This window comes from Hemitrygon akajei, chromosome 9 (genome assembly GCF_048418815.1).
Source record: "Hemitrygon akajei chromosome 9, sHemAka1.3, whole genome shotgun sequence".
Taxonomy (NCBI): domain Eukaryota; kingdom Metazoa; phylum Chordata; class Chondrichthyes; order Myliobatiformes; family Dasyatidae; genus Hemitrygon; species Hemitrygon akajei.
The window spans coordinates 87,597,210-87,620,311 of NC_133132.1; the positions used below are offsets into that span (position 1 = coordinate 87,597,210).

Genomic DNA, 23,102 nt, shown 5'->3' on the forward strand with positions numbered 1-23,102 from the left:
ACGGTCTAGCTGAAGGACAGAGGGGTCATACCTGAATGGCCACAACACATCGACGGATCAAGAACGTAAAGGAAGGTTTGCCTGACTGTAGCTGTCACTGTTTGCTCTCTCTCTCTCTCTCTCTCTCTCTCTCTCTCTCTCTCTCTGTCTCTCTCTCCAACAATTACAACACAGCGACCAACAACTACCTCAGCACGTACGAACTGAACTGAAATTTATATTCACATATGACAATTCATTATCCCATAGACATCGATAGAGCTTGTTTATTATTGATTATTATTATACCCACACTTTTAGGTTTAGTATTGCTAACGTGTATTATCTATATATTTGCATTGTTGATATTGATTTGTATATTTTACTAATAAACACTGTTTGAAAATAGTACCACCAGACTCCAACAGATTCTTCTATCTTTGCTGGTCAGACACCCAGTTACGGGGTATGTAACATACTCTATCCAAGTCTTTCAATATTTGGTAGGTAGACCATTATATTCTGGTTTGGAAGAGACAGAGGACATTAAATAATTTATTTTAGAGGTTGTTAAAAGAAGGAATATAATGAGTGGTTAAACAAGGGCCCTTAACTAAGAAATAAGTGACCTGACATTTGGACCTAGAGATTCCTAGGATGGGTAGCTACATGTAGCACATAGTTTCAGAGGTGCTGCACTCCCGAAGATCAGAGTTTTAAAACAAGGGTATATCCTTTTGATAGAAGAAACCTCTTCATCAATGGGATGAGTTTTTGACATTCTCAATCAGAGAAGCTGTGGACACTCCGTTCCTGAGATTATTCAAGATACAGAGCCTTAAAAGTATTCAACTCTACAACCATTTTTACCTTTTATTGTCTCATTTACTAAATTTAAATATGTTGAAGTAGGATTTTTAACAAATCTACAAAATACTGTGCATTATGTTACATCAAAAGAAAAATTCCAAAATCTGTTAGCAATTTACTAAATATTTAAAAAAAAAACAAAATTGAGGCTGAAAAGGTATTCGTCCCCTTAGTAATTACTGTGCTGACTTTTCTCAGGTTAATATATAACATTGCCAATTCACCCAATTTGTGGATGTACTAGAAAATTGGAGGATCACCTGTTCTCAATGAATTCAGAAGAATAAATACCGAACCCCCCCCCCCCCCCACCCCACTGGCAAGGTACAACAGTACGATAGATTTTCAACAGACCAAACCAAAATAAAGACAAAAGAGAAGTCAAAACAAGTCGGGAACTGATACAGAGAAGCACAGATCTGGGGAAGGGGATGAGACCATCTCAAAGGCACTGAACATACATCGAAGCTCAGTACAGCCCATCATGGAAAAGTGGAAAAATATGAAACCACAGAGACACTTCCTAGGTCAGGCTGCTCTTCTAAACTTAGTTGCTACAGAGGACTGGCATTTGTAAGAGAGGCTATTTTAATGCCAGCAGTCACTCTGAGTGAGCTGCAGAAGTCACAACATGTTTTTAAGCAGGTTCACTGACTCCCCATCCACCTGTCCATTCTGCGGGTGGAAGCAGTCAGTGATATGGAGTGAGAGAGGCTGCAGCCCCGGCTTGAGTATCTGAAGGGGCAGCTGCTTGGGTTCTGGCTGCACTTCAGCCCCGTGCTCCTCATATATGGGCACCCAGTACAGAAGGGGGCGGGTTGCGAGGAGGATCTACTGATGGGCTTGCTCCTGGGCCTGGTCAAGATGGACATTCACGGGTCTAGGCGCTGAAAAGTGGAGGGCTCTGCTAGGGCTGACTGCCTGCCCCTCTTTCGAAGATACACTTGTGCCCAGCTGTCCTTGGAGAGGGAGCATATGGTCACAATAGGTACAGTGGGGGATTTCCAGGAGCGGGGACCCCCAGGGAATTGTCTGTTTTATAGTCAGTAGTGATCATGTTTTACAGAATGTACTCAGTGTCTTGTAAATACTGAGAGTTTTGTACTTTTTGTATTTGTTGTGCAAATAAACTTTTATAGTTTCATTTTTTTAAAATGCTGCAGAAGTCAGCAGTTGCAACTGGAGATGAAGTTCATGGCTCCATAATCTCAAAGGCCTTGCACAAAAAAAGGGTGTTTATGGAAGAGTGGCAAGAGGCCCTGGCTTTAAGAGAAGCATATCGTTGCCCATAATGACTTTGTAAAGTATCAGTTAGAAGATACTGTAAAGATGTGGAAGCAGGTCTTGTGGTCAGATGAGACTAAAGTGGAACTTTCTGGCCTCAACACTAAGTGATACGTATAGAGAAATTATAACACTGTGCAACCACCAGGTAACATCTTTCCAACTCTGAAGTATGGTGGAGGTAGTATTGAGCTATGGGGACGCTTTTCAGCGGCAGTGATTAGAAATCTGGTCAGGATTGATGGGAAGATGAGTGCTACTAGATACAAAAAGATCCTGGATACAAACTTGCTAGCCTCTGCCATATAGTTTAAACTGGTGAGATTAGTCTTTTAGCAGGCCAACGACCCAAAGTACATTGCCTTAGCAACCATGGGGTGGCTTCAAATGAAGAAAATTGACGACCTTGAGTGGCCTAGTCAGAGTCCTGATCTTAACTTAATTGAACATCTCTGGCAAGACCACAAGTTTGCTATCCTCTGCTGCTCTCCAACTAACCTGGCATAGCCTGAGCAATTTTGCAAGGAGCAATGGGCAAATTTTGCTCCATCACATTCTGCAAAGCTAATAGGGACATATCCTAAAAGCCTACTGGCTATAATAGCTGTGAGAGGTGGTTCAACTAACTACTGATCAAAGGGGATGAATACTTTTGAATTGTTTTTATGTTTTTGAATTATTAGTTTTTCATGCTTTTCAAATTACTGTCTTTGTTTTAGGCTTTACTGTGGGGGAGAAAAAGACAGCATGTGATTCACAAATAAAAATTCTCAGTTAAATTGACCAAATCCCTGGTTGTAATACTCATTTATCTGAACAAAGGATTGGGGCTGAATACCTTAACAAGGTACTTTGTAACAGAAATCGGAGGACACACTATGAGTGTATAAAGTGGTGTTGAGGTTAAGAATATCAGGAATGATTTACTTAAATCAGCTCCTGATTTTTCTTAAACTAATTGGGTCTAATTAATCATTATCCTTTCCTTCCCTGAGAGCATCAACTGTACCATGGAGTAGTGAGAAATGGTCCAGGTTCATATTTCTTCCTATGCTAATGTTTAGCAACCTGAGTTATACTATAGCTGGGTCGCTTTCAAATATTTTCAACCCATTCATACTTGTTATTTAACTGTGTTTATCCCATCCAACGATTCACACCTTTCCTTTTTATTTACAGCCATGATGGCACTCCCTTCATGTCCCACAGTCTATTTAAAGAGACAGTTACAAGGTATTTGTAAAGAGTAAAGAACCCTCCTCACATCCTTTGTCTCAATTTTGGTCCTGAATTGGTTTTACTCGCTTAATTATCCTTCTGCTGTTTATGCAATGATAGAACATATTTTGAGGTTTTTCTCATTTTAGTTGCCAGTATATTTTCATATCTTACCTTTGCTTTAATAATTTCCTTTCTAATTCTTGCATTTTCTGTATTCTTCCAAGCTTTCTGCTGTTTTACCTTTGCCTTATTCTACCCTCTAGACACTTTATCATTCAAGGGTCTCTCTCTACTGTGTTTCTTTGTGGGAACATGTTCAAAGTAAAGTACATACATGACACTATAAACTACTCTGAGATTAATTTTCTTGCAAATATTCACAGGATCAAAGAATTACAATGAAAAACTTTATAAAGACTGTCATACAACCAATGTGCAAACAAAGACAACTATGCAACTACAATAACAAAATAATAAGTAAATAAATAATATTCACTTTCAAGGATTGACTCCTTGAAAGTGAGTCTATAGGTTGTGAAATCAGTTCAGTATTGAGGTGAGTGCTGGTTCTGGAGCCTTATGGTTGAAGTATAATAACTGTTCCTGAGCCTGGTGGTGGGATACTCAAGTCTGCTATACCTTCTTCCCATGGCAGCAGCAAGAAGAAAGCAGAGCATATTTCTCCAGACCCTTCTGAATCTCATCTTTTAATGGATCCCATTGCTGGAGCCTGAATTATCTTCAGATAGCTGTTTCCAAACCATTTTGCTTAAATCATTTCTTAGCCAAACAAAACTGGGCAACTGCAGTTTAGGAACTTCCCTACTATTTTATGTCCTCTATAACTATGGAAAATCTATCTGAACTATGATCACTATTGCAAGAGGGGCCTATTCTTTTCCCCAAATCTAAATCCAGAATTGCTGCCCCTCTTGTGGGGCTTGGACAGTTTAGTTAAAAGGGTTCTTTCGAATGCAGCTTTAGAATATTCCTTTTAGATGACAGTCCCAGTTGGGATGTCAGTTACCCCTTTACTGTTCTTTTGTTTTTGCACCACAGAAATGTGCTGTAAATGAGCATGCTTCCAACTGTATGACCACCTTCCTTTTTGTTCTTTCATTCAACCTACTGGACTTCATTTTATGGCCCTTCTAACAAATTCCTTCCCACAGTTGTGACTGTTTCTGTAAGAGACAGAGTGGATGTGCAGAGAGTGTTTCATATAGTGGGGGAGTCTTGGACAAAAGGGCATAACCTCAGAATAGAGGGACATTCATTTAGAACAGAGGTGAGGTGGAATTTCTTTAGCCAGAGGGTGGTGAATATGTGGAATTCATTGCCACAGATGGTCGTGGAGGCTAAGTCATTGAGTATATTTAAAGCAGAGGTTGATAGGTTGATGGTTAGGCAGGGCATCAAAGGTTACGAGGTGGGGGCAGCAGAATGAGGTTGAGAGAGATAATAAATCAGCCACGATAGAATGATGGAGCAGACTTAATGGACCAAGTGGCCGAACTTTGCTCCTGTATCTTCTGGTCCTACAGAGTATTGCCACGCCCTTTTTATCCCCTCCCCATCTGAAAACCCTGTTAGGCTAGCCTATCTTTTGAGCTATTTTTATTGCTAGTTGGAACAACAGATTACAACATGCTTGTTGATGCCTTCATCTCAAGTCTTGTTATGGAAAGTCCTTGTATTTAGGTACCCACCATAAGCATTGCCAGACTTGACCTTATTTTCCAACCTCTGTTTGTTCTGATTTTTAACTCTTCGCATATCACATACATGGGTGACACGTGCCAATTTCCCATTAGGTCCCCACCACACAGTTGGTTCCCTGACACATTTGTGCATGCTCCTGATACTCATGCCCCTAAACCTTACACACGCACTCCCTATTGCTCTCCAGGGCACCGGTAGAATATTGGTAATTCCAACACAAGTAACTGCCATCATTTTTGTAATCAATAGGTTTCAATGGGTACATTTAATGTCAGAGAGATGTATACAATATACATTCTGAAATCCTTTTTCTTCACAAACTTCCACGAAAGCAGAGTGCCCCAAAGAATGAATGACAGTTAAATGTTAGAACCCCAGCTTCCCCGCTCCCATGCGTAAGCAGCAGCAAAGCAATGATCCCCCTCCCTCCCCCAGCAGCAAAAAGCAATGATCCCCCTCCCTCCCCCAGCAGCAAAGCAATGGCACCCCCACCAAGCAGTCAAGTGTGCAGCAAAGCAACAATAAATACACAAACTTGCAGTACCTTAAAGACTACCAGGTATTCAACATACCACAGGCTCTCTATCTACCTACCAGGGAAAAAAGAGGTGTCTCCATTTCACAGCAAAAGAGGAGACATAACGAAACAACTCACAGATTTATGGTGTTAAAAATCTGTTGCATTGCTTCTTCCGAGCTCTGTGCCCAAAGAACTCGGGTCTCTGGGCACACAGCCAGCTCGCTGCTTTCGATCTTCCATCTCCCACAACACACCAGTTTTCTGCAGTGGCACCGACCTCGTGTCTGCGCGCCTCCAGAGTCACAAAACCCCAGGACCCTGAAGGCGCTAGTCTTCTAGGCCGTGTCCTTGGTATACCGAATACTGGCCAGTCATGAGACCATGAGAACAAGTCCCATTCCCACCAAGAACTGAAGTCAGCATGTAGCTCTAGGTCAGGGTCTTCAAAAGAAACCTGAAAAGGGAAAAATAGAGATAATAAAGATAGAAATTGAACTATTTCCAAAGATGCAAGCAAAGGAGTTTCCATCATGTGCCTTCATCCTCCTAAGCTCACAAATGATTGCAGCCTATTTTCTGTTCATTCAAAGCTTCACAATATTAAAAATTGTTTTAAATACTACATTGCTGTCTTGTCCGAACAGAGGAAATCATAATGATAAAAGTTCTTTTTTCCTTTACATTTTAATACCATTGTTTTATGATATTGTTATTTCAACTTTTGCTTTGAATCAAACATAAATTTCTTAGTAGTTACAAGGAACTTATGAGTTTGAAAACTCTTGTGTAGAAGTTGGACTCAGAAAGCATTGACGGGGATGGAATTTGATTAACTGAGTCTCCCAAGGTTATATTTCAGATAATTGAATCATCAATAACATGCATTGTACTGACATACCATAAATAAATAATGTCACTTCAAAAATCAGATGATCAAATTATACAAGAGTGTAAATCTCAAATCACCAGATTACTTTTATTGTCACCAAACAATTGATACTAGAGCGTACAATCATCACAGCGATTAAGTTTTCATTTAACCTTCTCATCAAGGATAATCCATTTGCCTCCTTACTTGAGAAGGCAGAGACTCCCAAATCATTGCAGCATGCATGGTTACAACAGCATGCAGTAGCTTTTCCAAGTACAAAGATCGACCCTCAGGGAAGATTTTCTTTTGGGATGCAAGCAGTGCATCTTTAGCAACCACTGGTCTTTAGATATCCAGGCAAACATGATTGTTTTCTGTGACTGTTTTATCCCCAATGAAAACTGATAAAACTGCAAATGATGGCGGTAAGCTTTGAACAAGGACACAACGTAAAACTCATTACACCTGCCACACTAACTTGCCACCTGAAATTCAGTTGTATAGTCATTAACGTAAAATCTTTTGTGTGCAATTCTGTTTATAAAGTGCATGAAATTTTAAAAAGTGGGTAACAAAGCAAAGTGTATTTTTGAGATAAGAGTAGATTTATCATGAAAAATAACCTTTTTTTTACACAATTTAAAATGGACTAGTAAAACGGCTTAAAACTAATGGGACTGTTATGGTTCAGAACGATGCATAAATTCTTAAATAAGTAAATAATTATTTTCTGATCAATAATTTAAAACTTGAAGCCTACTAATAGCTGTGGATTTAATAAAAAAGGTATTTTTTTGTGTAGCCCTTTCAATCTTGTGCAGGCTTCGCTTATTTGCAGCTTACTGTGGATATGGACTAAATGGATCATGCTCTGTCATATATTTATTGAGATACAGGACGGCCCTTTGAGCCACACTGCCCAGCAATCCCCTGATTTTATCCTAGCCTAATCACAGTACAATTTACAACGGCCAATTAACCTACCAACCAGTAAGTCTTTGGACTGTGGGGGGAAATTGGAGCACCCTAAGGACACCCACTGGGTTATGGGGGAAATGTACAAACTCCTTACAGACAGCGGAGGAAATTGAACCAAACTTACTTTAGTTAGCATTCTCCATCTTTAGAATTGGCATGATTGACTGTACACACTAAAACAAGTAGGGCTACTTGCCTTTTACAATGGCATAGGCAAGATGTCACTCAAAACCACTTTGGCTGACTGCTGCAGTGCAAATGGCAAATGGTAAATAAAAGGCAGAAAGCTACCATAGAGACACGTCAAGGAATGATTTCTAGACAGCATGATTACTCCCAAGCAACCCCGTTGTTTTCAAATACAAAAGCAAGTTCTCATTTTGTTTTCATATAGGATTTGCTGTGAATTTGAAAGTTATTCTATCAAATCCTAAAGCCGTCTTCAGACGGGGTGGATCACAGCCTGGCATGCAGGAATCAGACTTTCTGAAACAAATCACAACTGTCCAAGAACTTGAGCCAAAAGCTGCTAACTGCACTAAGGTATGACTACATGTATTATCTGATCTATAAAACCTACCGCTGCTAGTTTGTTATTTGCTGATTGCTGTTATGTCACTATTGAACCAAGATTAGAAGGGGTCTGTGTGAGCACTAAGAAATTGCAGCATCTTCAACAAAATGACCAACTGAACCTCAGATAAAAGTTGAAGCTTGTCCCTGTCTCTGACCTGGAAAGTTCACCTTCTTTCTCTTTACACAGATGTGGCCCAGCTTGCTGACTGCATCTAGCATTTTGAGTTTTTGTTTCATCTGTCTGTGTATATTTTTAAGATTTTGTTCTGTTGTACTTCTCATGACTTCGAGGATAGACTTGGCCGGAATTTTTAAGTTCTATAAACAAATATGAATTAACAGCATACACTGTACTTTTCTGCTTTGACAGATCAGGTCAATTCTGTGCAATTGGCATGATTCCTTTGCACAAACAATTTTTATTTGCTGCTGATCTGACTTGGAATGATAAAGGAGGGCAGAATCTGTAGCTGATTCAAAGGGAAAACAGCTTCCTTTGAACTGAGGCAAGGAAGGACATGTGAGTCTGAAAATGCTGGAGCAATTCAGCAGGTGAGGCAGCATCTGCAGAGGGAAATAAACAGTTGACATTTCAGGCTGAAACCCTGCGTTGGGACTGGAAGAGGTCACAAGCCAAAATAAAAAGGCGGCGAGGAACATAAGCTGTCAGATAATAGGTGAGTCCAGGTGAGAGAGGTGAAGTGTGTATGAAAGGAAATGATGTGAGAAGCTGGGAGGTGACAGGTGGAAGAGACAAAGGTGAAGAAGGGATCTGATAGGAGAGTAGGGCAGACCATAGATTAAAGGGAACAAAGAATGAAACAAACTACATTGGGGAAAACACTACAATCCTAGTACTAACCAATGATTTGGAAATAATAAAACATTTGGTAAAAAATTAAAACATGATAATGTTAATTTGGTAAGTACTAATTCTTCTCTGATCTGGATAAACCAAATCACAAGAAATTCACTACATGTTTAGCTGATTATTTGCCTTTTAAACCTTTTCACAATGGATTGTCAATGAATCTGATTAATAATTTGTTTAAAATTTTGATAGTTTTTTTCCACTTGCTTCATTGACTAATGAATATATAACAAACCTAGATCATTAAAATTCAGATGACGGGAAGGGGTGGGTTAGAGAAAGTACACTGAGGTTAATGTGTTGATTTAGTTTACATGGATATCTGTAAAGCAAGCTAAATGGTTTGGATATAGATGTAGGAGGTATGTTGTTTTGTGGATGATGTAAAATTGGTGCTGGTGTTGGTAATGAGGAAGATAGTGTGTGTTATTGATGAGATGAAAGATGAATGCAGCAAGGGTTGAATATATACCATGGATGGTAGGGTTCTAGGAAGTATTGAGGAACAGGCAAAACTTTGTATACAAAAGTCCACAGTACTCTAAAGGTGGCAGCTTGGAAAGCATATGGATGCTGATATATTGTGTGTAATTCTGTTTGCCAAGCCATAATTAGATTGGAAGGGATGCAAAGGCGTTTACCAGAATTTTTAGCTGCCATGGAATATTTCAGATTTTAGAAGAAAATCAATTTGAAGGTGAGGGAATTGTTTAACTTGAAGCAGAGGACATGTTTTAGACAAAATTTGACAGAAGGTTACAAAATTATGAAAGCCATAGATAGTGAGCAACTTTCAGATTTGTGAGTAGCAAGATAATTACATAGGTTCTGAAGAAAATAAATTTCCAAACAGAGGGTAGCTGCAATCTGAAACAGTAAAGTGATGGTGATAGATATTCTCATGTCTATGGATGTATCTGGGATGAGAACTTGAAATGCATAACAACCTACAGACCAATTGTTGGTAAATATAGATACTTGCTGGCAAACATGCAGTCTCTGGTGAATCAAATCGATGATCTCAGAACTAGGGCGCTGGATCAGAGATATTAGGACTGCATGTGCCCTTCATTTCATGGAATCCTGCTCAAACCCTTATGCACTGGATGTAGCGATTCTGATCGATGGGATTACTATACACCGTCAGGATAGACCTATCATCGTTATCATACTCGTCCACCTCTCAAAAGCAGAGGTGGAGGAGTATGCCTCATGATCAACTCTTCTTGGGGCACAAATATATCAGCGCTGTCCCAATTCTGCTCACCAGACCTGGAATATCCAGCAGTTAAGTGCCGTCCTTTTTACCTACTGCAAGAAATCTCAAGGATCATTTTGGTAAGTATACATTCCATCTCAGGCTAATGTCAATCAGGTTTTAGATGGTCTGAGCAATGAGATCAACATGGAAACCCTAGAAAGGGTGCAGAGATTTGCAAGGATGTTTACTGGATTGGGGAGCATGCCTTATGAGAATAGGTTGAGTGAACTTGGCCTTTTCTCCTTGGAGTGACGGAGGATGAGAGGTGACCTGATGGAAGTGTACAAGATAATGAGAGGCATTGATCGTGTGGATAGTCAGAAGCTTTTCCCCAGGGCTGAAATGGCTAGCACTAGGAGGCACAGTTCTGAGGTGCTTGGAAATAGGTACAAAGGAGATGTCAGGGGTACATTTTTTTACGCAGAGAGTGGTGGTTGCGTGGAATAGGCTGCCGGCAACGGTGGTGGAAGCGGAAATGATAGGTTCTTTTAAGAGACTCCTGGATGGCTACATGGAGCTTAGAAAAAAAAGAGGGCTATGGGTAAAGCCTAGGTAGTTCCAAGGTAGGGACATGTTCTGCACAGCTTTGTGGGCTGAAGGGCCTGTATTGTGCTGTATGTTTTCTATGTTTATGCACGAAAGTGTACCCTAACACCATCACCGTTGTTTTGGGTGATTTTAACCAGGCCAGTCTGAAATTTAAAAAAATCACTAAGCAATTACCATTAACAGATCACTTGCAATACCAGAGGGAACAACACACTGGACCATTGTTACACCACCATTATGAATATCTACTGTGCCATTCCATGCCCTCACTTCAGAAATCTGATCACCTGGCTGTACTTCTACTCCTTGAGTACAGGCAGAGACTGAAGACTGTAGCACCAGTAGTGAGGACCAGGAAGGTATGGACAATGGAAACACAGGAGCGCCTACAGGACTGCTTTGAAACAGTGGACTGGACTGCATTCAGGGATCCATCTTCGAACCTGGATGAGTATGCTGCATTTGTTACTGACTTCATTAAAACCTATGTGGATGGGTGTGTGCCTACAAAGACTTACTGTATATTCCCAAACAAAAGCCATGGATGAAAAGCAGGAGGCACGTCATCTGCTGAAGGCTAGATCTGTGGCATTCAAGTTTGGTGACCCAGGCCTATACCAGAAAACCAGCTATGATTTGTGGAGGGCTATTCCAAGGGCAAAGAGACAATCTCAAATGAGGTTGGAGGCAACATCAGATGCATGGCAACTCTGGGCAGGGTCTGCAAGACATTACTTCCTACAAAGTGAAACCCAATAGTATGAATGGCAGTGATGCTTCACTACCAGATGAACTCAACGCCTTCTATGCACGCTTTGAAAGGGAGAACACAACTACAGCTGTGAAGATCCCTACTGCACCTGAAGACATAGTATGATTGAATTTCACATTCAGATGGAGGATGAAATAGTTGGATCTAAAACTAGTGTATTATGCTTGAACAAGGGAGACTACAACAGGATGAGGGAGGAGTTGGTTAATGTGGATTGGGAGCACAGGCTATTTGGTAGGACAGTTGAGGAACAGTGGAGTACTTTCAAAGAGATTTTTCACTGTGCTCAACAAAAGAATATTCCAGTCAAAAGTAAGGACAGTAAGTGTCGGGAGAGCTAGCCTTGGATAACTAAGGAAATGAAAGATAGTATCAAATTAAAAACTTATATGTACAAAGTCGCAAAGAGTAGTGAGAGACTGGAGGATTGGGAAAACTTTAAAAAGCAACAGAACAACTAAACAAGAAATAAGGAAAGGGAAGATACGAGTATGAAAGTAAATTAGCACAAAATATAAAAACAGATAGCAAAAGTTGTTATAAATATATAAAGTGGAAAAGGGTGGCTAAAGCCAAAATAGGTCCCCTGGAAGACGAGAAGGGGAAATTGATATTGGGTGATAAGGAAATGGCTGAGGCATTGAACGACTATTTTGTGTTGGTCTTCACAGTGGAGGACACGTCTAATATGCCAAAGAAGGATGTTATGGATGAAATGGGAGGTGAGGACCTCAATAAAATCACTGTCACTAGAGATAGTGATGAGCAAACTAGAGAATTTTGATAAATGATTACTAACGCGTCTACTATAACCTCCGTCAAAAATGATGAGGGGAATTTGATAGAATAATTAGAGAAATTAGGAAATGCAAATTTTTGGAAAAGTATTAAGTGTTATCTTTATTACACTGCCTGATATTGTGGAGGCAGATTGAACAATAATTTTAAAACAGCATTGGATAATTAATTCAACTTAAGAAATTTTCAGAGCTACAGGCAGAGGGATTTGACAGCATCAAATGATTATTCTTTTCATATTTTATTTCAGGTGCTTGTTTGGCATACACGGACTGAAAAGGCCAACCTTGCTTTTGAGCCGAAGCAAAACCAGGATATAATTCACATTGAAGTATAGAATCCAGGGAGCTCAGACACCTTGGTAATACCTTCAGCTAAATCAGTTTGCACTAACAATCTGTTAGTTTGTTAAATATTTACTTGGGACTCTTTTTAAAAGCAAAACAGTTCACAACATCAGTTTTAAAGTTTTCACAGCTGTGTCTTTGCATGTTTGTAGTACAGTGCTCATTTCAATAAAAGGCGTACCACAAACAAATGAAGTCTCTCTTACACATGTAGTTATACATTTTATATCTGCATGTCCAATTTATAGAGATTATAGTGGGGTAGTATGCTGCATTATAGCTCTAATGATGAGTTTGGTTCACATATCCAGCCTGTGTGGAGTTTCCATGTTGTGATCTTGGTTTTGCCTGGTTCCTTTGGCTTCCTCCCACAACCCTAAAGACATACAGGTTGGTAGCCACTGTAAATTACCCCTGGAGGAGCTGACAGAAATGTGGTGGGAACAGATTACAGAGAACCACTGAGAGCTAGCATGGCCTTGCTAGACATTAAGCTGAACTGCCACTTTCAATGTCGTAAGTAAATGCCTACATCCACCTTTCTTTAATGTAAACCAAATGTATTCAACTTGAGCAATGTTCTGAACTTGGACTCTCACTGAGGACACAATGGTAATTATTTATACCTTACAAAGGCAAATGAAATCAATGCTCTCAGACCAGGATAGTAAATAATTCCACCAGACAAATGGTGCACAATAGATAGTGGTTTAATTGATTTAATACAGGTAAATAACATTTGTTATACTAGGCACCATAAAATGTAAACACAGCCGCAGTAATAAACCTGGATGTAGCTCTGGGAAAATTCAATGTCTTGAGAAGTGCTTTGGTGCTTTAAATTGGTAACCCTTCATTTTAAGTATCTATTACAAAGCAGCAGTTAATATTTAACAAAGCTATAATGCTCAGCTTCAAAAGAAATCATTCCTATTGCAACAGATGTTTAAACACTATCATATAGCATCAATAGTTTTAAAAACTATATCAATCATTTGCAAATTGGGACTTTAAAAAAAATGGTGCTCCAGAATTTGAAATCTGTGCCCATTATCCTGGGATCCTCTGCCTTTCAAAGATGATGAGCATCAAATTACAGGCTGGTGAGCTCAAATAGAATTTCTGCCCTTAAGTATTTGTTGCCGCATCATTATCTGTCACATAAGGCTTACGTCCTTGAAGACCCTCATTTAGGTTACTGTGCTGAAAAAGGGATCATAAAACAAGGAATAAAATACTGTAAACATATTCCTTTAACTAGCCTTTTTAAAACCTCAGCAGACATTCAGTCAATTGGTTCAAATAGTTTAAAATAAATTTAGAATTACATTATAAATTTTCTACATCATTTGAATGAATGCCACAATATTTGGATGCATTGTTTATGGTGAATAGTTTGTGACTACTGCCTAAAATAAATTACTGTTCAGCACACCACTGAACATGTATAGATTGCTCAATTTTTGACAGAGCCAACCACTGCAATTTATCATAGTATTGCAACCTCCTACACAAATGTATCTAGCAATGCTTTACACAGGTGAGAATTTAAGCTTTGTTAAAAATTGATTTGTAGTGGATACTTTAGGGTATCCATTACCTATATGTCTGCATTGTGCAACTCATTAACATATCAACTCAATCTGAAGTTTAAATTTATGCTTCAATGTTAGCACTGCTTTGATTTTGAACACAATCTACTGGTAACCTTTTGTTTAAAAAGATATTATTCACTTGTGGGAGTGAGGCGATTTATGCATATAACATGTCTGCACAACAAATTAATCAACATGGTTTTGGGATCTCTGGCAGTAAAAGACTTCAAACCTGAGTTGCTTCCAATACCTGGGATCTAAACCCAACCAAAAGTTTAAATCGTTTACTCTATCATCCAGATTTATTTTTTTTTCATAACTTTGATTGCTCCACCTCATTATAACAAAAATAATGACGGACAAGACAAAAGATGGTTGGTACTCCAAGAACAGCTTTGTAACACACACACACATTTAGTTATTTAACGTACATTGGCTCATACAATTTCATCTAGAGAGACGTCTGCAGATTATTTTTTTCCCAAAGGGAACTGGATTCATAGAGGGTAATTTCACTTCCCCTTTCCCTCGCTGTACAAGTACTAACTACATGTCACGCAATAACATCATCACAAGTTATTATACACTGTTCAGACAGCCTGCAGTGGACAGATCTTAGAAAAAGACATATGGGGGAGAAAAAGTTCTGAAACTGCTTTTCCATAGTTTAACCATGGAATCACTTCAGTAGATTGAATAAACAAGACTGCCAGGAATGATCTAGATCAACTAGGTAATATTAGCAGTCAAACCAGAGCTTTCTTTCACATAGATCAAATAACAAGTCTGTAATGCAATTCAGGAATTTATCATAATAAGTGGGGCATCATTCATTTCCAAAGCTGAGTGCTGAGGGTCTGGCCTGCAGGACTACCTGTCCATCCTCCCATTGTGCTTGCAGGCTGGCCAAAGCTCATCATACCACTTGGGCAACTTATATTCATTCCTGCCATTTGCTGATTCATCTGTAAATGAAATGAGACAATACAGTCATATACTAAACTATTAATAATCCATCTGTGTAGGATACAAGACAGAAGTAGGCCAACTGGCCCAACCACTCCTTACTTTGGCTTGTATTCCATATGAGCTGGCTCATGAATTTTTTCATTTGAATCCATCAGTGTGAGCCTCTATTCACTTCAACCTTACGTCATCATCAACCCACTCCTTAAATATATCAAAACCTCTCCATGTGGAAATAAGTTTCACATCGCCATGACTCCATTGGTAAACAATTTTCTCTACAACTTACAGCTGGATCTCTGGCCTTGTATTCATGGTCTGTGATTTTAACCATTGTCATAATAAAGCTTTTATGATATTAACAAAATTACATCAACTCAGCCATCTAAAGAGAAGAGACTCCTTTTGTTTATATGCTAACAACACTAAGAATTAACTAATGTGTAGCTGATGGACAGTGAATAAGGAGAGAGAAAACAAAGAGGAACACTGAAAAAAAGCAAAGCTATTAAATGCTAGTAGGCACACATGCAGAGAGATAAAAAGGCATGAAGTTAATTCGTCCCTACAAAACTAATGACTTAGAAAACAGCTGAAGCATCATCACTGAACATTTGTCTTATCTCTGCTTACATCTTTAGCCAGCTCATAACATACAAGAGACAGCAACAGAACATATCAGAAAGAATGTATGGTAACTATGAAAAAGACAGGAGCAGCTTGCGAGGTAAAAAGATACTCGCAACTGGTCAACTAGTGGAAAAGGACATCGGAAGAATGAGAGGGGGGGTGCTTTCAATCAGGTTCACACACAAGTAGATAAGGCATCAGCAAATGAGTCACAACAATGTAATAGAGCATTGGCCCAGCAAACAATCTACATTTGTGATTGATTAACAAGTACAGCAGCAGTCACCTGAGTGGACAGAATCAGAGTGGTCATCTTGAGGTTTTAACTCTTCGAGGTTTCAGTGAGGAAAGAGTTCACTCAGAGAAAGCAAAAGAAAAGCTCCAGAGGGCAAGTTTTTTTTGCCTTCCCTTATATCTGCTCAGTTAGGATAGTAGAGATGCCAGGCAGTGTACTTGAATGCTCTCTTACAGGATGTGGAAAGGCAGGGAGACCTCCAGTGATTGCAACCGCGGTAAGTACATCCAGCTGCAGTTTCTAACAATCCGCTTTCATTTGGGAGGCTAAAGTGGTGATAGACAGGACATACAGGGAGGTAGTTACACCAAAGGGCAGGACACAAGAGACTGGATGACAGGAAGGGGAAAGGAGTTAAGGAGCCAGTGCAGAGTACTTTGGATACTGTTGAGGGGATTGACCTGACCTAACAGAGGAAAGTCACAGTGGTCGGTTCTCTGGCACTAAGTCTACCTCTGTGACTCGGAAGGAAAGGTGGGGGGGGGGGGGTGGTGGAGAAGATGTGGCATGTCAGTTAGGGGAACAGACAGGTGGTTTTGTGGGCGACAGCAAGATTCCCGGATGGTATGTTACCTCCAGGGGGCCAGGGCCCAGGATATCTTGGATACAGTCCTCAGCATTAAATGGGAGGGTGAATAGCCAGATGTCGTGGTCCATGTAGATACCAATGACATGGGTAGGATGAGTGATTAAGTTCTGCATAGGGAATTTGAGAAATTAGGTGCTAAGTTAAAGGCCAGGACCTCCAGGGTTGTGATCTCAGGATTGCTAACCATGCCACGCACCAGTGAGGCCAGAAATAAGGAGTTGGTGCAGGAGGGAGGGCACAAAATTTTTGGATCATAGGGCTCTCTTCCAGGGAACGTGAGACCTGTACAGAAGGGACAGTTTGCACCCCAACTGGAGGGTGGCTAATATCCTAGTGGGAAAGTCTGTTAATGCTGCATGGTGGGGTTTAAGCTAGAATTGCAGGAGGATGTGAACCAGAGTGCCAGAACAGTTAGTGGAGAGTCTGTGGAGGCAGATGTTGGTAAGATCTCAGACAAAGTTAGGAATCAAAAGGTTGAGTATGGTGCGACTAGTGTCCTGAGCTGCATGTATTTGAAGCAGTATTGTAGGAAAGGCAGATGATGGTGTGAAGATGAGGTATCTGGTTTACAAACAGAGGCAATATGTATTGAGGAGAGGCTGTTGATAGAGTAGAATTACAGTCAGGATGAATTGCAAAGTAAAAGGTATCCAAAATTGAAAAGAATGAATACAGGACTGAAGGTGTTATATTTGAAAGGGGACAGTATACGGAACAAGGTAGATGAACTTGTAGCACATTTACTGATTGGCATATATGATGTAGGCATCACTGAATTATGGCTGAAAGAAGATTATAGCTGGGAGCTTAATGTCAAAGGATACAGATTGTATCGAAAGGACAGAAAGAAAAGTAGAGGAGGCGGGTTGCAGTGTTGGTAAAAAAAAATCAAATCTTTAGAATCTGGTGACATAGGGTCAGGGAGTATTGAATCATTGTGGATAGAATTAATGAACTGCAAGACTAAAAAGACCCCAGTGGGACTTGTTTATAGACCCCCAAACAATAGTAAGGATGTGATCTACTAATTACAATGGGAGACAGAAAATGCATGCTGAAAGGGCAATGTTACATTAGTCATGGGGGATTTCAATATGGAGATAGATTGGGAAAATCAGCCTGGTGCTAGATTCCAAGAGGGGGAAATTTCTAATCAGGATTGGGTGTTGTGTAATAAACCAGAAATGATTAGAGAGCTTAAGGTCAAAGAACACTTAGGGGTAAGTGGACATAATAGGATCTAATTCACTCTGAAATTTGAGAAGGAGGGTTGAAGTCAGATGTATCAGTAATACAGTGGAGTAAAGGGAATCACAGAGGCACGTGACAGGAAATAGCCAGAATTGATTGGAAATGAACACTGGCAGGGATGCAATGGCTGGAATTTCTGGAAGCAATTCGGAAGGCAAAGGATATATATCTCCCACAGAGGAAGAAATATTCTAAAGGCAAGATGACACAACCAAGGCTACAAGTCAAAGCCAACAAAAAGGCAAAGAGAGGGAATTGATAGAGCAAAAATTAGTAAGGTTGGAGAATTGGGAACCTTTTAAAAACCAACAGAAGGCAACTAACAAAGTCGTTAAGGCAAACATGGAGTATGGAAGTAAGCCAGTCAACACTATGAAAGAGGTTGCAAAAAAGTTTCTTCAGATCCTAAAAGCATAAAAGAGAGGTGAGAGTGGATATCAATCCTCCCGGAAATGGTGCTGGAGAGATAGTAATCAGTCTTCACTCTGGAAGACACTAGCATGATGAGTGTGAAGTTACTATTACTAGAAAGTTGTTGGGAAACTGAAAGGTCTGAAGGTGAGATAAGTAACCTAAACCAAATGGTGTACACCCCAGGGTTCTGAGAGAGGTGGCTGAAGAGATTGTGAAGGGATTGGTAAAGATCTTTCAAGAATCACTAGATTCTGGAATGGATCCAGAAGACTGGAAAACTGCAAATGTCACTCCACTCTTCAAGAAGAGGGAGCCAGTTAGTCTGACTTCAGTTGTTGGGAAGATGTTGAAGTCAATTATTAAGGATGAGATTTCAGGGTCCTTGGAGACACATGATAAAATAGGCTGTAGTCACATGGTTTCCTCAAGGAAAAACGAGATATGTTGGAATTCTTTGAAGAAACAACAAGCAAGCTAGACAAAGGAGATTCAGTTGATGTTGTGCACTTGGGATTTTCAGAAGGCATTTGACAAGGTGCCACACATGAGGCTCTTTAGCAAGCAAGCTCATGGTATTACAGGGAAAGTTCCAGCATGGGTAAAGCAGTGGCTGACTGGCAGGAGGCAAAGAGTAAAAGGAGCCTTTTCTTGTTGGCTGCCATTGATTAGTGGTGTTCTACATGGTTCTGTGTTGGGACCTATTCTTTTTACATTATTGAGGAAGTAGAAAGGCCACAGAAGGACCGAGGATAGATTAGGAGAATAGACAAAATGGCTGATGGAATACATTGTCTGGAAGAGTATGATATTGCACTTTGGTAGAAGAAATGAAAGGGTTAGCTATTTTATAAATGGAGAGAAAATACCAAAACTGGGGTGCAAAGGGACCTGGAGTCCTTGTGCAGGATTTCCTGAAGGTTAATTTCCAACTTGAGTTTGTGATGAGGAAGGCAAATGCAACGTTAGCATTCATTTCACAGGACTAGAATATAAAAGCAAGGATGTAATGTTGAAACTTTAAAAAGCACTGGAGAGGCCTCACTTGGAGTATTTCTTATCTTAGAAAGGATGTGCTAAAGCTGAAGAGAGTTCAAAGGTTACAAAAATTATTCCAGGATTGAATAGCTTTTCATATGAAGAACATTTGCTGGCTCTGGACTTGTATTCACAACATTCAGAAGAATGAGGGGTGACCTAATTGAAACCTACCAAATGGTGAAAGGCCCTGATAGAGTGGATTTGGAGAGTAGATATATATATGTTCTCGACTGGCCAAGGTATACATGGATTTAGGAAGAAGGCAGATGGGTGGTGAGAGGATATGATAAGTTGGCAGAGCAGACTTGATGGCTCAAATGGCCTCTAACTCTGCTCTTATATCTTGTGGTCTAAAAGAAAGTATTGAATAAGCTGGGTTCTAAATGATGTAAGCTAACACAATTTATAGACTAGGGTTTACATAATTTGGGATGGTGAGTGAAACATTACAATTGGATCTCAACTATCGTAAGAAACCCTTAAGAATGTAAGAAATTGCTTAAACTAAAGCTATTTTTAAAAAAAAATCATAATCGGGGCTGATGCTAATAAATCATTGCTCTAACACCAATTATCAGTTGAGAAGTTAATGTTCTGACTGCTGGAGTCACAATAAATGGGTTAGTCATGCAGATTTATCTTTTGCCAATTTACAATATCAAAATATTACAGAAGCTGAATGAGCTCAGAAGGCCAGATAGCTTGTGTGGGAGAAAGGTACTGATTCTATTTGATATGCTAAATGCCTGGCATGCTGAGTATTTCCAGACATTTCTTAAAGCTATTTAAACTTTCACAAAATCCTGCACCTCAGATTTAACACTAATGAGTCTAAAGAGTTCAAATTATTTTTATAAACACTGTACCTCTTTTTATAAGAGCTAGAATTAAACACCTGTTAACAGTTCAAAGAAGGTAACAATAAAAAAGTTATAATGTTATTTTTAAATTCAAACGTGATTGTGGACTAATTGTCTTGGTACTAAATACATGAAACACCACTAAGAAAAATAATTTTAGCAGACTCAGACAGAAATTAGACGACCAGGATTGATGTCAAGAAAGATTATGTTGACACAACTTGACCCATGATGTGGATCTGGAAATGTGCAGATCAGATGACCATTGGATTATGCTTCAATGGAAAGGAAAGTTGGACTAACTTCAGAAAGAACTGGTATTTCACAAAACCTGCTTGACATTGTTGAGAAAACTCTGAACACTGCCCTCTGTGAAGAAAAACGGACACTTGAGCACAGAAGGAAGAAAGTGTTTTAAAACTTAATACAGGTGACCACCACATTGTCAGGGGTTGGAGGCACTTTCTGTTTCACATACAACCAAAAGACATAGAAGCAGAATTAGGCCATTTAGCCCATCAAGTCTGCCCCACTATTACAACACTGCTGATTTACTCTGCCTCTCAACTATGTGTCAGGAAATGCAAGCTTAAAAAAATTACACTTACGGTATATACTTATTTTACATTAATTGTGTGGGAATTATTTTTATTCCACATCTTGAAATTTTGGGGGTAGTTATTTTTGAGTAAATTCTGCAAGACCAAATTTTCCAACCTAAGTGCCTGTAACATAGGGGTCACCTGCAAAAAGCAGATTGAAGACATTTGTTAAAGGTATTTTAAAATACAGAATTAATGGATCTAAATTTTCATTGTAAGTGGAGCACTTACAAATTGGGAACATTGTAAGTGTTCCCAATGCATTCAGCAACCCAGAGATGGTAATAGGTGGGATGTGTTAATAGTCATGCTGTGCTTGGCAAGGTATAGAAAATAAGCTTCCTAACGAAGAATAAAACACTGACTTTTCCTAGAGCACCCTGCACCAATAGATTCCAGCTTTTTGCAATAATTTTTCTTATGGCAGTATCTAGGGTCTTAACATTTGAATGAATAAATACTACCCATGTCAGTTCTATATAGGCTGATAGCTTAAGATATTCAAATAACATGTCAAATAATCATGTTTTCCTCATAACTAATTAGATATACTCTAAGCATAAAGAACATTTTAAAAAATTAACTTGTAAACCTGCCTTTTCATTGTTTCAAGTCACTCGTCTCGGTTAAAAACCCTGGAGATTGAGCATTCTATTTTCACAGTGTATCTCAAATCTCTACCTGGACCTGATATAGAATACCAGACAGTGAAGACAAGTTAATAGTAGAAATTAAAATCCTAATTCTCAAAGCCCGTCTTTTGTCTTTCTTTTGATATGGGCTGCAGTTGGCAGACCAGCCATTTTTATTTTTCAATACAACTCCCATGGTGTTTATAAAGTGCTAGTCCATTGCAGAAAATTCTGCAGTGGGTGAATTAGATTACTAACAAAGAGATTAAATGCTTTAAGCTATTCCATGACAATGATTAATATCATTCCACAGGCAAGTACCTGCATGATGGAGTAACAGTGAACCTCAAATAAAAAGCACAGAAAACTCACATCAATAATCAGCTAGATTTGTCGTAGTGAAGGAGCAGCACAGATAAGTCTAGATGGCAATTTTACATTTCTACTAAATAAGAACTAGACTTCACTGACCTGACTGAGGTTCCACTGTGGTGGTTGGCTTGGTTGTACCCCATACGAGTTTCCGAGCACTCCTCCTTGAAGACCCACCATATTCTCTGGAGCTCTGATGACACCAGCTTGGGCATTACCCATGAATCCATTGGGCATTCCAATCCCAACCACCATCCCTGTTGGCTGTCCCATCATTCCAACTGACTGTCCCATCATGTTCCCCATCATGCCTGTGGGAGCAGGCAAGGGGGCTCCAAGGCTTGGGAAATTAGGATAGCTAGTCGTAGAGTGCGAAACAAACGGCATTGGAGTAGGTGCCATAAACACAGCAGCTGTAGAGAATAAAAATATATACTAAAAATTTGGTTATGCAAACAGTGTAAACAAATACTAAATAAATAAAGTGCATAATATTTTACAGAGGACAGGATTAATTTATGTGCCTTTCAATATGCCCTAATACATAGTGTATAAAGTCTATTGGGTATTTTCAGCTTAGATAAATTTGCTTATGTATAAAAGTAGTGGATACGGCCCAGTTCATCACGAGAAAAGCCCTCCCCACCACTGAGCATATCTACATGAAATGTTGTTGCAGGAAAGCAGCATCCATCATCAGGGACCCCGACCACCCAGGACATGCTCCCATCTTGTTGCTGCCATCAGGAAGGTGGTACAGGGGCCTCAGGGCTCACACCCACAGGTTCAGGAATAATTACCCCACAACCATCAGGCTCTTGAAGCAAAGAGTTGACTCAACTTCACTTCATTGAATTGACTTTATTTCTTACATCCTTCACATACATGAGTAAAAATCTTTACATCTCCATCTAAATGTGCAATCATAGTAATTTATAATAAATAGAACAGTCAATGTAAGACAGAGATACATTCAAATCAGTGTGAGTTAATCAGTCTGATGGCCTGGTGGAAGAAGCTGTCCTGGAACCTGTTGGTCCTCACTTTTATGCTGTGGTACCGTTTCCTGGATGGTAGTAGCTGGAATAGATTGTGTTTGGGGTGACTCATGTCCCCAATGATCCTTCAGGCCCTTTTCTCACACCTGTCTTTGTAAATGTCCTGAATCACAGGAAGTTCACAACTACAGATGCGCTGGCTGTCCACACCACTCCGCAGAATCCTGCGATTAAGGGAGGT

The 23,102-nt window shown here is 39.6% G+C and overlaps 2 protein-coding genes across 8 annotated transcripts in view; one reads left to right on the forward strand and one right to left on the reverse strand.

Moving 5' to 3' along the window:
* Positions 1-12,810, forward strand: part of b3gat2 (beta-1,3-glucuronyltransferase 2 (glucuronosyltransferase S)) — a 62,986-nt gene extending 50,176 nt beyond the window's left edge. For all 3 annotated transcript variants that reach the window (XM_073056492.1, XM_073056490.1, XM_073056491.1), the window contains 2 exons: positions 7,840-7,988; positions 12,523-12,810. In XM_073056492.1, coding sequence (XP_072912593.1) covers positions 7,840-7,988; positions 12,523-12,609 — 236 coding nt within the window. In that variant the 3' untranslated portion in view covers positions 12,610-12,810. The remainder of the gene's footprint in view (positions 1-7,839; positions 7,989-12,522) is intronic.
* Positions 12,811-13,313: 503 nt separating this feature from the next.
* Positions 13,314-23,102, reverse strand: part of smap1 (small ArfGAP 1) — a 128,805-nt gene continuing 119,016 nt past the window's right edge. For all 5 annotated transcript variants that reach the window (XM_073056487.1, XM_073056489.1, XM_073056488.1 and 2 more), the window contains 2 exons: positions 21,963-22,276; positions 13,314-15,179 (listed from right to left, as the gene is read on the reverse strand). In XM_073056487.1, the coding sequence (XP_072912588.1) occupies positions 15,045-15,179; positions 21,963-22,276 (449 nt within the window). In that variant the 3' untranslated portion in view covers positions 13,314-15,044. The remainder of the gene's footprint in view (positions 15,180-21,962; positions 22,277-23,102) is intronic.